At 37.3% G+C, this 15,261-nt stretch overlaps 1 protein-coding gene across 6 annotated transcripts in view; it reads right to left on the reverse strand.

The window, feature by feature from the left end:
• EPS15 (epidermal growth factor receptor pathway substrate 15) overlaps positions 1-15,261 on the reverse strand; it is a 69,059-nt gene that overhangs the window by 17,759 nt on the left and 36,039 nt on the right. For all 6 annotated transcript variants that reach the window (XM_032695796.1, XM_032695793.1, XM_032695792.1 and 3 more), the window contains 4 exons: positions 13,600-13,745; positions 12,567-12,726; positions 8,973-9,058; positions 3,557-3,629 (listed from right to left, as the gene is read on the reverse strand). In XM_032695796.1, coding sequence (XP_032551687.1) covers positions 3,557-3,629; positions 8,973-9,058; positions 12,567-12,726; positions 13,600-13,745 — 465 coding nt within the window. The remainder of the gene's footprint in view (positions 1-3,556; positions 3,630-8,972; positions 9,059-12,566; positions 12,727-13,599; positions 13,746-15,261) is intronic.

The raw sequence follows: 15,261 nt of genomic DNA on the forward strand, positions 1-15,261 counted from the left end.
ATCAGCCAAAAACTTATTTTCCATGTAACAGTACTGGTAAGGAATTCACATTTCATACAACACAATATGGCATCTTTTGATTTACGAAACAGCAGCAAGTATGTGTCTCGTGTTCTAAGTACTTAAGTAGCATCATATGGTAATTAGTTCATTTCTGAGCAACAAGAATGGTTATACTTCAAGAAGCTGCAGAGATAACACTGAAAAACATGTCAAGGAAAGAAATCAGGATGAAGAAAGAATTGTCAAAGTCAAGAGGAAGAGATAATACAGGGAGATCAAAAAGCATTAATACAAAAGGAAAAGTATTAGATGAAAAGAAAATATTGCTGCCTTTCTGAGAAAATATGGTAACTGAAGGAAGAATCATCAACAACAGTAAAAAATGAATAGAGATAAATAAAATTAAGGAGGATAGGAAAACGAGAGACATGAAATTCTGATTAGATCATACGTTTGTGTGCTGCTCTAAGCTACGATCCTGCTGTCCTTTTTTAGTGGTGTTTTGTTTGGGTTCTTTTTTGTGAGGGGGTAGTTCATCTATGTGTGCTAACACCTCCCATAACGAGGACAAAAAAGCCAGACAGAAATAGAAAGGCATATGGTGCAAGCAGTCAGATGCTAGGGAATTAGGTAACCTCAAGACAACTGGAAGACACATCATAAATGCTTTTATGTAAAAAACCAAAGCCAAAACCATGCAAAAAACTCCTCAAACCAAAACACAGAACACCAAAAGCCCCCCACAAAACCCCCCCAAATCAAATTTGAAGTTCAGTAAAGGGTATGTGACTGGTGTACAGCAGCCAGACTTGGTGAATTACTGGTTATTTCTAATCCATGAAAGACAAACCAGCACACAAACAAAAAGCTCTTACAGCAGCTACTGACTTGGATAATTGGGACATTCTTGATCCATTCATTTTTTACACTGCTTTGAAAAGCAAGTATCAGCTGACACTTAACGCAAGCAGTGGGGGAAAAAGTAACAGCTTAAAGAGATTTCAGCTGCTTTTTTGTGAAAGGAAGCAAGAATTCACATACATATATGCTAAATATAGGTCACCTCCACTCTTGTCTGTCCTAGGCACAGCAGTAGAGAAGCACTGAAGAGACCTGACTAAGCCTGATGGCTCCCAAAAGAGAAAAGAAGGAAAAAACCCCAGCCAAACCCCAAACCCATAGTGGTTTTTTTATTCACATATGTTCAAATTAAAGGTTGGAGTATACACAGAATGGGTACAATATTCAAAGATACCTCTTCATGAAGCAAACCAGGCTCCAATTAAGCTTTGATTTCAAGGAACACCCTCAGCATAGCAGCAGCAATTAATGTTCAAGCACTGAATGAGATTTCATGGAAAAACCATGAACATTTTTGAGGTGGTATAAACTGGCATTCTGATGGTAACAGTAATCCTTGTATTAGATTTATGATCATTATAACTCTTCGTGCTAAAGCAGTGTAGGATAAGAGAAGTTTAAGGATCTGTATTTTCGCAGACAAGACAATGGATTTAATAGCTTGTCAGCCTGTACTTCTCCAAACAATTCATGTGCTAAGAACTGTTAAGCCTCAAAGAGGACAGAAAAGTTAAACTTCACTGACTTTCCAATGGCATTGGTGCACTGCAACAAAGAATAGAGAAATTCCAATGCTGAGAGGGGTATTTGGAGCACGTAACTTTAAGAAAACACCACCCCTCAGTCTTTGCTACTAAGGCACTGGTATTTTAATAAGCACATTGAAACACATCAGCATGCTATGTTTTCCTGAAAACTTTCTCTGTCTTTGCTTTTTTGTAGCTATTTACGTAGTATATAAACTATTTTATAGAAGAAAAAATATAGAAGAAAATAACTGTCATTCTTTGTCTCCTCCTATACAAATCAGTTTGATTCATCACTGACCATAGCTATATTTGACATTATAATTTGTGTCCACGGAAGGAATTCTGTTATCAGAAATTCAGGAGTGTGATGCCACAAAACTAGCTTGAACCAAGGTGGAAGGTTAGAGAGCACTGGTTTTGTACACCATCTTTGAAATGTCACCATTAGAATAAAACCAAAAATAAAAAAGCATGAGGTAAAGATACCCTTAGTCTGCCACATTATTCTCTGGAGCCCTAGAAAGTATGCTGAAACATGCAGGTCCTCCAACACTGAGGAGCAAGAAAGGGACCAGAGGTGAAGGGCCATCAGCTTAAATAAATGCTGCAGCCATTTCCTGTTTGATCCTGAATAGCTTGTGTGATCGCTAAGAGGTTAAAGACCTGAGACAGCTGCTTCCAAAATTACTGTTCAGGATACAAAGGCTTAACTTGATGCAACAAACTGATTCTGTGATGCTGCTGACTATCAAACACTGAACACATACGATGACACTGTAACATTCAAGGTAAGGTTTTTATCTACCTTAGTGCAAAGACACCAGAGAACTCAACATGAACACACACAGATTCAAGCACACACTAACAAAATCATCTTGTGTGCAAAACCAGGAATACCCACGGGGATTTTTAAGTGTGAAAGGCAATCTGCAGGGTGGGGAATGACTGTGGCACACAGGGACAGAATCACAGGCATGGGCAACTTCTGCATGAATTCCTGCAGCTGCTGAAGCTGCCTTCCAGCATGACCAACAGGCCAGCACCTGACTATCTCCAGAGAGGTCAGACTATTAATTATCATCCAGGCTTTAAGGATATTAAATAGCCAAACACCAAATTCTCAACTGTTTTAACACATTAGCTCCTTTTCAGCCCAATCAAAATTAAAATGCAGAGATCACTTGCGCTATTTGCTCTTAACCAAATAAAGATTATTTTAAATAGTAGATTCCTAAAATAAATTTAGAAACAAATATAAGTGGTCAGATATCACACTGAAGATTTTTTTTTAAAGAGCAATTTAAAATTTAATTGAAATATTGCTTTGCAGTACTTCATTCAGAGCTTGGCTAGACAGTCAGCACCCTAAACACTGATGCTGACTGTATAATTTCCAATGCCTGTAAAACACTTGTAAATTTAAATTTTACAATGTCATCCTTTTAAATAAAAATCAACAGATTCTTTTTAAAATTCACTTACATTAGGCAAAATTAACTTGAGGCAACATTCCTCCCAAGCTGGTAATTACTGAGACTCATAAGAAGCAGCCCGATACACAAGCCCTTTTAATTGAGCCACTTAAGTTTATTAATTAATTTATAGTGCTACAGTGTCCTCTTTAGTTTTAATTATACAGTAGATAGTCTTTTAAAAGAAAAAAGGGAAAAAAAGAAAAAAAATCTGTTCTTTTGCAATCTTTTTCATTTAAAACTCCATGCAGGCTATAGAAGCTCACACATTTATATAAATATACACACCTACACCAACCCACAGTCATGTAGAAAATACACTTCAAAGTACATTCTTTTTCTTAGCCCCAATTTTTTTTTTCTTTTTACTGGATAAGTGACATGATCTAAAGACTCAGTAATCCCACTGTCACTAAAGCAGCACATGGTGCAATATCAGGTGTCCGAACAATAATTCAGTGTTTTATTTACCTGGACCTCACTTGTCCTCTGCTTGATGGCATCTTCTTTCTCCTTCAGGTCTTGCTCTACATTATTCTTTTCCCTAGAAGACCAGCAAACAATGCAAGAATACTTAAGAACATCAGCTACAGCAGGTACAGTTATCCAGCCCCCTAAGCCTGTATCTCTCTTTAAATACATAGTGAAACATTAAACACAAAAGATATAAAGGGATTTCTGCTTTCCAAATTATTTACAAGACAGAAGCCCACATAAGGGCTCTGCATAAACCCCCCCTGTCTTTCCACCAACTGCACTCCAGTGATAAGAATGGCTCAAAAATGGAAGGGGGCGGGAGGGAGAAATCAATGAAATACTGTCTCCAGTGATCTCACTGTTGCTATGGAGCACTTGTCTAATGAAAACTGCTAGGAAAAGTGGGAGGGATTGCATCAGATTCCATCTATTAACCCCTGCAAACACAGCAATGCCTATGTTCACAGCACCTAGGAAACATTTCCAGCAGGCCAATCGAGCTGATTGATGCCCTTTGCCTGTCAGATTTTAGACCTTTCCCTCGGGAAGCTCAGGGAGAAGCAGGAAGGCTGGCTTGGCTTGCTGGAATCACGACCTGCTCAGAGACTCCACACGTAGTGATTTGCTGTGTCATATCAAGCCTGTCTCTACAGGCATTTATTCAAGTTTAAAAGTGACTACTGATGACAGGGGAATTATCATCAATAAATTCTTGGTAGTCAGACATAACAGTAAGAAAGGGAAAAAACCAACATACTCCTCGCAAGTGTTACTATTATTAAAAAAATCAAGAGTATCTCTCTCTAGACAGCATATGGAATCTTTTCTCCTTTCACAGATGCAGAAAAACAGTAAGCTCTACGGTTTTAACATTATCTTCTGTACATAGATATTTACTTTCATAAAGATTTTGTTAATAAATTAGCACACACATGAAAAGTTACAATTTGAACAATAAACTTAGCATTTCTAAATCTATCAAATTACATTACTGGTACATATTAAAATTAAGGTAAATTCATATTTTAATAGCAGCAGATTGTTAATATAAAATTATTTATTTTATTGTTTACTCCTATTTATACAGAAGAAAATATTTCTGTTTCTGAAGTAAAGCAAGTCTACCCTAACTTGTCTCTATATAGGCTGAGGAATTTTTGTTTACTGCTAAGCCATGTACAATGGAAATAAAAACAATCCAGATGTCAGATCTCAAACGAACATTTGCTCTGACAAATAATTACTGTAGATTATGTTCTGCTATTACTTATCTCACTATCTGATTAAAGAGCAACTTCCTGATTATGCCCAAAGGGAAGGTTTAAATGGAAGAAAAAGGAAAGATGTGGAAAAAGGAACTTTGAAGAACAAGGGTAGTTATTTTGTTGAGTGTGATCCTTCAAGTTTTGTAAAATTCCTCACTCTCCATTCCTCAGAACACGGAAATTCTAAACAAATCTTCACCTTCTCGATCACAGCTTTAGCACACCCCTCTAGCTCAACAAACTAGTATCTGTAGTATAGTTGTACTTAGATATTTAAAGCACTGCAACACAGGGTTGAAACAAGCTCTGTTGCTTTTGCTTCCATAACCTTCCATGAACAAAGGGTCTCAGTAAAGCACTTCCACAGATCTACATACAAGTCAGGCTGAAAAACACCTTCAAGCCCTCAAACACCCATTAAGCACAGCAGACACTCAGACACATTCGTCTTGATTGAAGATAAAAGAGAATAATCGACTAGGAAAATAAATACTTGTTATTTTTCCTGCTTGGGTGTGAAAACTGAGCAAGAAATAGCACTGCAAGCAGGTATGTATTCTTATTAAAAAGCCTTTCCACATTACTGTCATTGATGTGCCTAAGAGATTTTCAGAGATGCAGATAACTTCCTTTTTATTTCAACAGAAGCCAGGTACCTAAACCCTTGAAATCTGAACTAAGCAACAGGATACAACACCCACCCACCGGCAGCTTACATGAGCCAAATCAGAGGACAAACAATGAATTGGAAAGAATCAAGTGAAAGAAGTATTGTCAGGCAGAAAAAGAAAAGCTTAGGCAGCAGTTTCACGCAAAGGAAAACAAGCTGAGTGTATATAGTCTACACATAACACATCCCCTCCTCCCCCCCAGTAATGCCTCTTTGTTTCAAAGAAAAGACAACACAGACCTACTTAATTCACTAATTCTTCTGAATGCCTCCATTTCTTTTACAAACTATCTGGTATGCCCCTGTAGGACTGCTCAGCAACTGAAAACCAAAAACAAGTCACAAAATTGATTTACTGGATATGACAGATTTCTTGGATCATAAAATCCCCTAACACATCAGCACTTGCAAATAAGCAAAACCAAAAACCAACCCAAAAAGAATAAATTTATCTTCACCATATCTTCAACAATCTAATGTCACTCTAATGTGGTCTTGCCAATAAAGGACACTTGTAACCAATTCAAGTCAATTACTGAAAGCAATACAATTTCCCTATGGATTTTAACAGTAGTCAGGCCAGAAGAACGTCATATCAAATAAACTAAAAGCAATGACTAATTGATGGTTTCTCCCATGCAGATGCTTCATGATTTACAATCAAATAATCTTAGTAAATCCCTAAGTTTAATACTAATTTGTGAATGGAATAATTTATAAATGGGAGCCAGCACATTACAAATATTTGTCATAGCTGAGAACTGCAGTTCCCCTGTGACAGCAGAGGCATTCAAGCCACTCAACCCCGGCCAGGCTGAATAATGGCCAACACTTAAAATCACCTTAGTTACAAAAGCAAAAAAAAAAAAAAAAGGTATTTTCCATAATAAGAGACAGATGACTACTCTCAGAGCTGGTAGAGTTATCTACTCTCACAGCTGCCCAATATTTCTTATTTTCACATAAATTTGTAGCTTTGGGAATCCCTAATGTAGCAGTACTTCAGTTTGGCAATGCCAGAAAAAATACCAAGGGTTTGCCTTGTTTCTTCCACTCTTTGTTCCCTCAAACTTCACAGCTGCAACAGCTCAGTTACTACTTCCAAACCAGAGGTTAGAAGAAATGAGCGATCCTACATTAAAATTCTTTCATTGCTTGGCTAAGATGTAGATCAGCTTCATGGCCCTTTTGACCTGGTTTATATTCAGGACAATATGAGTGTTGCTATCCAGCACATGTGAAGGATGGCACCTCTGGTGAGATATCCCAAGTTAAGCTCAACTACTTCACAGGCTTAGAGAGGGGAGTGTAGTCCTGGTAAAGCTTGAAGAAATCCCACCAATCTGTGGGCAGTAGATATTGAATGCATGGCTGCAAAGCAGGGTTTGCTGGGAAAGAAAAAGGTTTTATGGCTCTAAAAAGAATATTAAGAACATCTGGTCTAGCCTCCCACAATGCTGATCAAAAAAGCTTCAAATACCTTTCTAAAAATACAGTGCAACTGAAACAGAATTTAGAAACAGCAGTGCTAACAGGTTCAAAATGATGCAGATCCCACAAGGTCCCTAGGCAAATCATTCCCCCCATCAGAGGGGAATTATCCTCACTAGGAAGTGTTCTGCATTTTATTCTTCATCTGATTCTCAACCTACACTTCCTGACATTGTACTTATAAGATTAGATTACAAAGCTATTGGCTACTAGAAATCTTGCCCACACAAACTGCCAAGCCACAAAGACATCACCTCTGTATTCTTTGCTCAGTCTCTCCCAAAGCTGTTTTCCACCCATTGTCATTCTTTTGGCCATTTCCTCTCCTGCCTTTTTTTTTTTTTTTGAAGTGCACTTCAAAAATAGATTAAATTTCTGTTACTGGATCTCAGAAACACAGCTCTCTTGGATACTTCTCAATGGAATCACAGACTAGAATTCTTATGCATTCAGTCCAACAGCTGAACAATGTATCTTGTTTAATAATGAACAAAAATAACTTCACTTTAAATTACATTTTTATAGGACAACTATCAATTCTGAGAGTGTACTTCACCACTTATAACAGAAATGTGGATTACACCAAAGATGAAAAGTCTTCTACATTTACCACACTGTTAATCCTGTTCTGTTCTGAACCTCTAAATCACATAAAAGTAAATTCCCCCTCTCTAAAAATAAATACATATTAATAGTTGCCCCACCATATCTTCAACAATCTAATGTCACTCTAATGTGCCAAATGTTGTCAACACATATTTGCCAGAATGAAAGTAATGACTTTTCAAAGGCCATGGTTCCTTCACACCTCACAGCAAGAAAAGAAAAGAAAAGAAGTCTGAAACAGCCTGGGTTGCATGTCAGGCTGCAAGCCCACCTACTGAAAACCAACCTCATCTAAAAATTCATGCTAGCCAACAATTTATTTCCCTCTAAGATAGTAACAGCAAATATACATTGTTGTAAATCATATTTCAGGTTAATAAATGTAAGTGCTCAAAATTGGAATTAATATAACCTGAAAAATGAAGGAAGGCAGAGCAGGGAGAAGTGAGGAAGCAGTGGGAGTAATAAGACAGAGAATAAGCAGCTGAAGTGAAAAACATTTATGCATTTAGGAAACAGACTGTGCTTTGACACATTGCCAAATTAAATCATTCCTGCAAGTGACATGAATTAGAGAGGCACATTTCATCATGACAAAGCACCCTCACTTAAAAAATAGGAGAGTTTACTGTTCTTAATAGAATTTCAGTAGATTTACGATAGTAACAAAAAAAAAACGCTGAAGAAAAATACCTGCTATGTCTGAAGAGTATGATGAAGACTACAGAAAATATATGGATTTGATTTTCTTAGTCACTTAGTCATCTTAATTACCTTAGAAATAATCAATGGAACCCAAGGGTCTGCAGACATCAAAACAATTTTTCTCAGTGCTACAGTTTATTTTACTAAACAGCAGACAAACACCTCCATCTTTACCACCATCAAGACCTTAGCAGAGGTCCATACACAAAGTCATCTTCCCAATCCCCACCCTGCATACTTCATTTCTTCCATCTCATTTCCTTACAGCCATTAGAAAAAAAGTCCTTAGAATCCCTTCTACAAATCAAAGACAACTAATACCAATTTATATCATGGTTCCAGCATCCTAAAGATCTGCTCCACTCACATCTGCCAATTAAGAGGAACAACAGAGAATATTTCCACCTCAGGATGCTGAGATAGGCAGCTCTCTGAAACATGCCCTGAGGGCATGAGGGACAGACCCTTCACAGTCTCCCTGTCACTAAGTGCACTCTGTGAGTGAACAAAGAGCAGAAGTGTTAAACAGTACTACAGATATGCTAACCATTTATTTCAGCAAAGCAGACTATTACCACCTGCTTTTCTCTCTCAAGCACTGAATTGGTTTTTAAAAAACAGTAAATAGCACAACTGAATCTAGGGCAGCTATGACTATTCCTCCTCTACGTACCTCTGCAGGTCCACAATTTCATTGTTCAATGTATCAAGTTCTTTAATTGCAGAAAAATCTGCTACAGAATTCGGTCCTTGAGTATTCTGAAAGATAAAAAATAAATACTGTAAGTCTATAGCTTATGCTGTCCAACAACTATATTCACTTTACTTTTACGGCAACATGAGCTATCCTCTTGTAACAACTGTTGGTAGTGTTGTATTTCAAACACTCAGCCTCAGAAAACCCCAAACAGTACAGATGCTACATTAACAGAACACAACATACAGCCAAAGCACATAGAGATTTCAATGAGTTTGTCTCCTGCAAACCCTTGAAGACACCTCACACAAAAGCACAGGACGACTTGGTCATACAAAAACCCCATACAATCTAGTTCTAAAACGAGATTTATCTTACAGTTAATGTTTAGCTGGCTTCCTAGCATTCATTTCAGAGAGGTTTATTTACTACTTTTATATTTCTATTTCTTCATCTCAGTGACCCTCATGCTCCGGAGCACAGTTCAGCATGAACCTCCAAAGTACTGAATGAAACTTGGACAATACAAAGTCATAGATAAGTTACACCCATGAGTTTCCATTTACTTAATGTCTTTATAACACAATGACTGTAATACAAATTATGTTTCAAAAAAGTACACATAAATGGCTAGAGAACAAAAGCTGAAGACACAAATTAGCAAAAGCTGAAATTGTTCTACTGTGCCTTATCACAACATGAACATGTTTAGAAAGCCAGTCACTGTAACTACCTTCTATAAATACATTAGTTCCTTCAAGTCTTGAATAAAGTCTTCCAAGTCAAACACAAAAATCAGAGGAAAAATATACACATAAAATTAAAAAAGGCAAGCGATACTCCAAAAATAACACAAAAGTTTTTAAATGCTGAAGTTCCTCTGCAGATAAATCAAGGTGCTATTAACTATGTGTTTATTCAAGCTTATAGTCTGGGAAAAAAAATAAAATAACAAGAGCCAAGAAAAGACCTAAACAGTAAATCTGAGCACACAGTGGCTAATAATATTATTCAGCAAAACTATAGATTATTCATGCATATTTTACTAGAACAAATGGTATGAACTGTGAATAAAATAAAAAAACCCTCCAAACATACAGCTATTCTTGAATTGGTTAGTGTACAGCTTCTTAGATGGGCAAACTAGCTATGAGGTGATCCTGTTTTAAAAGAATTACACTGGAGTTTTGCAGCATTGCTCATGGCACTCCAATGAAAGTTTTCACTTCTAGGACAGGGGTAGAAGGAAGACATGGAACTATTAGCTACAAGTAACAATTTTCTTCCATGCCTCCTTCTCTCATCAGTTAAAATAAATCCTGCACAGTGACACCAGCATCAAATTTGAGCAAAACGTAGTTCAACCTTATTTTCAATCGCTCAGGAGAACTGGTGTAGAGGAGAACATAAAAGCCAGCATTTTAGCTTCAATATAGAAGTTAACAAAGACAGAAGTTAGAACTATATGCTACCATTTGCTACACTGCAACATGCATGTAATAACATTTTTGAGTTTTTAACTCAAAATGGTAATAACAGTAAATTCCTGACAAAATTCTTTGAGAGGACCTTGCATGGAAGCTTAAATTTTATGGCCTGTAATGCAAGTGGTGATTACAAACAGTTCTAGGTAAAGAAACACAGGAACAAGTGTTAAACTGCTGCTGTATCCCATCCATGGGATCTGCACTCAGGCCTCAAAACGGAAATAAAAGTTACACTACTGTGTTAATAAAATTCTGTAAGGGAATCAAACATTAGGTAACAGCAGCATGCATATATATGCAATTTAAACACCTACCAAGGATCACAAGTTAACTTTCCCTACTTCAAAACCACAATGGAATACATTTTACATACTGATATTTCTGCTACCATCTTTATATTGGTCAATTCAGAAGACAAAGCCTAAATTTTTTGGGGGGGTGGTGGTTTACAATGTCAGCCATACCACGTCAAGAAAACCAACACAACACCTATCTCTGCCTACTGCTCTTGTAATTTGAGTTCAAATCTTGAGCAATAATCTTGGGCAAAAAAGTTCTTTCATATCAACAAGACAGCACCTCTTTTTCAAAAGCTCAAGATGAGCTGAAGGTTCAGCTCAATTTAGTGAAAGAAATTCTTGTTGAGGCTTTACAAAGCTAACTTAAAGCTAACTTACCTTCTTTCACAACAGTCTTATTTATGTTAGTAACGAAAAGAAAAATCACATTGATGTCTTTGAGTGTGTTATAAAATCAGTTTACACAGAATAGCAGTAAGCAACACTGATCTCATCTAATGTGTTCTAATCACTAAATTTTCTGCAATATCATCAGTAAAACCATGGTTATTAGTCCTACTGATAATTGCCAGGGAGCTACTGCTCTGTCACCACCTCCCCAGCAATTTTACGGGTGTAAGACACAGCATTTTCTCCTTCCAGCTTAAGCAGCACATGCTGCCAACAGGAACAGCCACAGAGGTCTGGGTTCAAGGAAGAACCTTGGGGTTCTTCCAGATGAACAACACTGGAAATCACCAATAACTTGAGACTGGAACACACTGTGACACTTCAGAGAAGTGTTGTGATATTTCAATGACTATGAAGAGTCTTAGAAGGATGTTCATTATTCAACCAACAGACAGTAAATATTAGAAAAGCAAAGATTCTCTAACCTTGAGAAAGCAGAGTTAACAAACTGACAGAATAATAAGGATGAAAAGCAGAGTGGTGCAGAATGGAAAAAACAGTCCAAACTAGAAAAGAGACATAGAAAGGAAAGCAAACATACAAAAAAGATTAGTAGAGTTCCAAATAAAGCAAATTACTTTTTAAAAACAGAATGTAAAAACAAATTAGATACCAGTTATAGAAACTCAAAAGTAGCACCAAATTTTGAGTTTCGTTTTTTCAGGTGTGAATTTTTCATTCTGTTTAAGAAAGTTGTAGAACTGGATCAATGTTTTGCACAACCAAGAAAAGGTAACTCACATCAGACTTCATGATGTGTAAGTCACATAAGAATTTGTGATGACCACTACTATTCCAATAACTACAACTTGAACTGCTGAGGTACAGTCTACTGCTGGATTAAGATAGATGGTAACCTATGACTATGAAGGCACCTAAACCATCTGTGAAGTATAAAGTGGAGGAGCATTTTCTTCTAAAACTTTAAATACATAATTCTAAACTTTTAGTTCACATTGTTTCCAAAGGTATTAAAAAAGACCAACATTAAAAAAGGTAACTGAACACATTAGGAGAAAAACAGTGAACTTGTGCGTGTCAGATGCAAACTAAAATTTCTTTAAATAAGGAGCAGGATTATTCTTTCAAAAGAGAAAATAATGCTTTCTCAACATAAGATCTCTCCGCTTGGTTGGCAGGCATAATAAATGACAGCTTCGTTTTGAAACATGGATGGAAGTTTTTTGTCAATTCTTTGCACCTAAAACCTCTTTTCTTCTCGATATTATGATAAATTTAAAGGTATGTCAGTACTTGAGGTTCTTCTTGTATAGCCTTTGAAATTAACATTATTTGTTTGAGATTTATACCAAAAATGCCAAATACATCCTTACCTTCTGTAAAATGACACCCCTGTCTGAAGGTGGAATCATCTCTGGAGTCAGAGCCTGAGGTGGATCAATGCCCTTTGTTAACTTCTGATTAATTAAATAGAAAGCCAAAGCAAACTGTTCCTTTGAAAGCTTTCCGCAGTCCTTGGTGTCACAGAGAGCCCTGCACAGAGATAAATCAAATCCTCATTTCTGCAAGTACAGCCCTGTTTATTGTACTTGCTGTCATTTAAAAATGTGAAACTTGCTAGCGTACATCTCCTCTTCTAAAAGAAAACAATACAGACGTAAGGCACCGTACCAAACAGGAAACATCACTCAAGCACACACAACCACCTTCTGTTTTCATGCTGAGGCCCACAGCTCTGGCCTGGTGAAAGGCAGAATCAGGGCTGTAGGTCACTAACAATACCTGAGAGTATTTAAGGTCCTCCTAAATTAAAGAACTTTCCAGAGTCAACACAAGGTTATCTAAATTTTCCTACATTAGAGAATATGCTAGCCACACCTTGGGGAAAAAACAAAGGTTGTTCCTATCAGAGTGACCTGCAATAGCTCATGGCAGGGAAAGAATTAAAAAAGCAGTGAGTGTAATGAATGCATTGCTGTAGTGAATGTAATGCTGTAATGAAGGTACAGCTGTAAGGAAAGACAAGTAAGTGGTAAGAGTGAGATGGGACATAAATCTTGCATGCTACAAATTTTATACAGATGATTCCTTTTACCAGTACATGGGTAGTAGTATCAGTGATTAGAGACACAGCACCACTTTGATTCTTAAATACATAGGGTAGCTGAAGTGCAAAAATCTGTTTGTAAAAATCTGTATTCAGGCACTTTACCTCCTCCCTTAAGATATGGTACACAGCATAAATCTGTTTTCCCCCCATTTCTGTCCAAAAGCAGTAAGTACCACTGATTATACAAAGGCCATGCTATTATATACAAAAAGTAACTTTCACTTTCCAAAAAAGTCACCATAACAAGAAGAGAGAACCATGCCATGATCTAAACAGCTGTCATGGAAAAAACCTACCAGATATGTGCAAGGAGAGCAGAAGGCAGTCCTGTCTTCAAGAATAGTTCTCTGGCTTCCACACCTGACACAAATCCATCCATGTCCTTGTCAGTTTTCACAAAGATCTCATCATACTTAATTTTGTCTGCAGGCGATACAACCCACTGAAGGGGGGTGAGGATGAAAGGGAAAAAACCCACAAAACCACAATATTAAGATAGAGGCAGTTCTGTTTTCAGAGTTACATAAGAACTACAGCACAGATTTAAAAAGTGATATAGGTGCCTAGTTCATAACCAGTTTTATCCTCCAAAATAGAGACCTGTAGAGATCCACAAGCACCTCCAGAAGTAAAGCATTTACACCAGTGAAGTACCAAGGCTGGCTGGAACTGCTCTGCCTCCTTGCCTATGCAATAAAAGCATTCCCTGGAGCCCTGATCTCCTCCCAGCATGGGGCTGAGCCCTCATCACTGTGCTCAGTCACAGTCCTGCTGACTGCTTGGCTCTATCAGTCTTGTCCCCTTTACACAGCTGGAGAGTTTTAGCTGGAGGGACTGGAGAGCTGCTCAAGCCCAGACTGTCAATAGTTGGTGCATTCTAATTGTAGAATTTACCTCTGAACAAGGTAAAGATGGGAATTAGAGCCATTTCTGTTACTTGAGCAATTTTTCACAATACTCAGCTACTATAAAAATGTTTTTTAGTGAAAATGGCTTCAAGTGCATGTATGAATGCTAATTAATTTCAGCACACATGGACACTTAGCAGATGACTCCCAAATGGAGCTGTACACAAAACACACTGAAACTCCCCCAGAATGGTACTGCTTTGTAGTACATAAGCAAGACTTATCATCAGTCAAGTAGATTGCCAGATTAAAACCTTGGCATCTCTAGAATTAAGGTGCCAGCTTCCTATTGATTACTCAAATATGGGTACCCAAATGTTCAAGCAGCATCTGATGCATTAAATACTACAGCTCTCATCTTAGATCCCCTTACTACTTTTTTTCTTAGTTTGAATATAACAAGTTATAATCTTGTTGGATTGACAAAATTATAATCTTCTTGGAAAGTCATTTCCCAAATGACAAGGAGTAAATAAGATGCCTGGGGGGGTGGGAGGCATCAGGCTTCTCAATAATCATGTTCAGAACAAACATTAAATCTCCTGTGTATAGGTGGATATGCTGAACCTTTGGTTTCTTTTTCCCATTGCTTGTGTTTATCTATTCCATGTTCATTCATGTCTTCTCCAAATTGCACACATGCACACACACAACTGCACATGCATGTCTGCCACAATTTGTTTTAAGAACTTGTCCATATTCAAATCAGTGTTCAGCCACAAGACTTTTGCTCTGCAGATGTGTACCTGGGCTACTATTTTTTTTGAGCCTGATGCCTTGAAATAATTTATTTTAAAATTACCTTCAAAATCTGTACTAAATAATATTCTTATATCCAACCGTTTATATCTGAAGACATCTAGGAAAAGCTGAACAAGATAAATCTCACACCTCGCCATCTGGTCTTCCCAACAGCCTCCTAAAATTCTTCAACCAGGGTAAGAAGCAAACTAAAACCCTGTAGCAAGACTCTTTATACAGGCAGCCTCCAAAGAGCAGAAATCTTAAATTAAGAACAGAAATCTTTTAATCGTCAATAACTTCAGAACT

Source organism: Chiroxiphia lanceolata, chromosome 9 (genome assembly GCF_009829145.1).
Source record: "Chiroxiphia lanceolata isolate bChiLan1 chromosome 9, bChiLan1.pri, whole genome shotgun sequence".
NCBI lineage: Eukaryota > Metazoa > Chordata > Aves > Passeriformes > Pipridae > Chiroxiphia > Chiroxiphia lanceolata.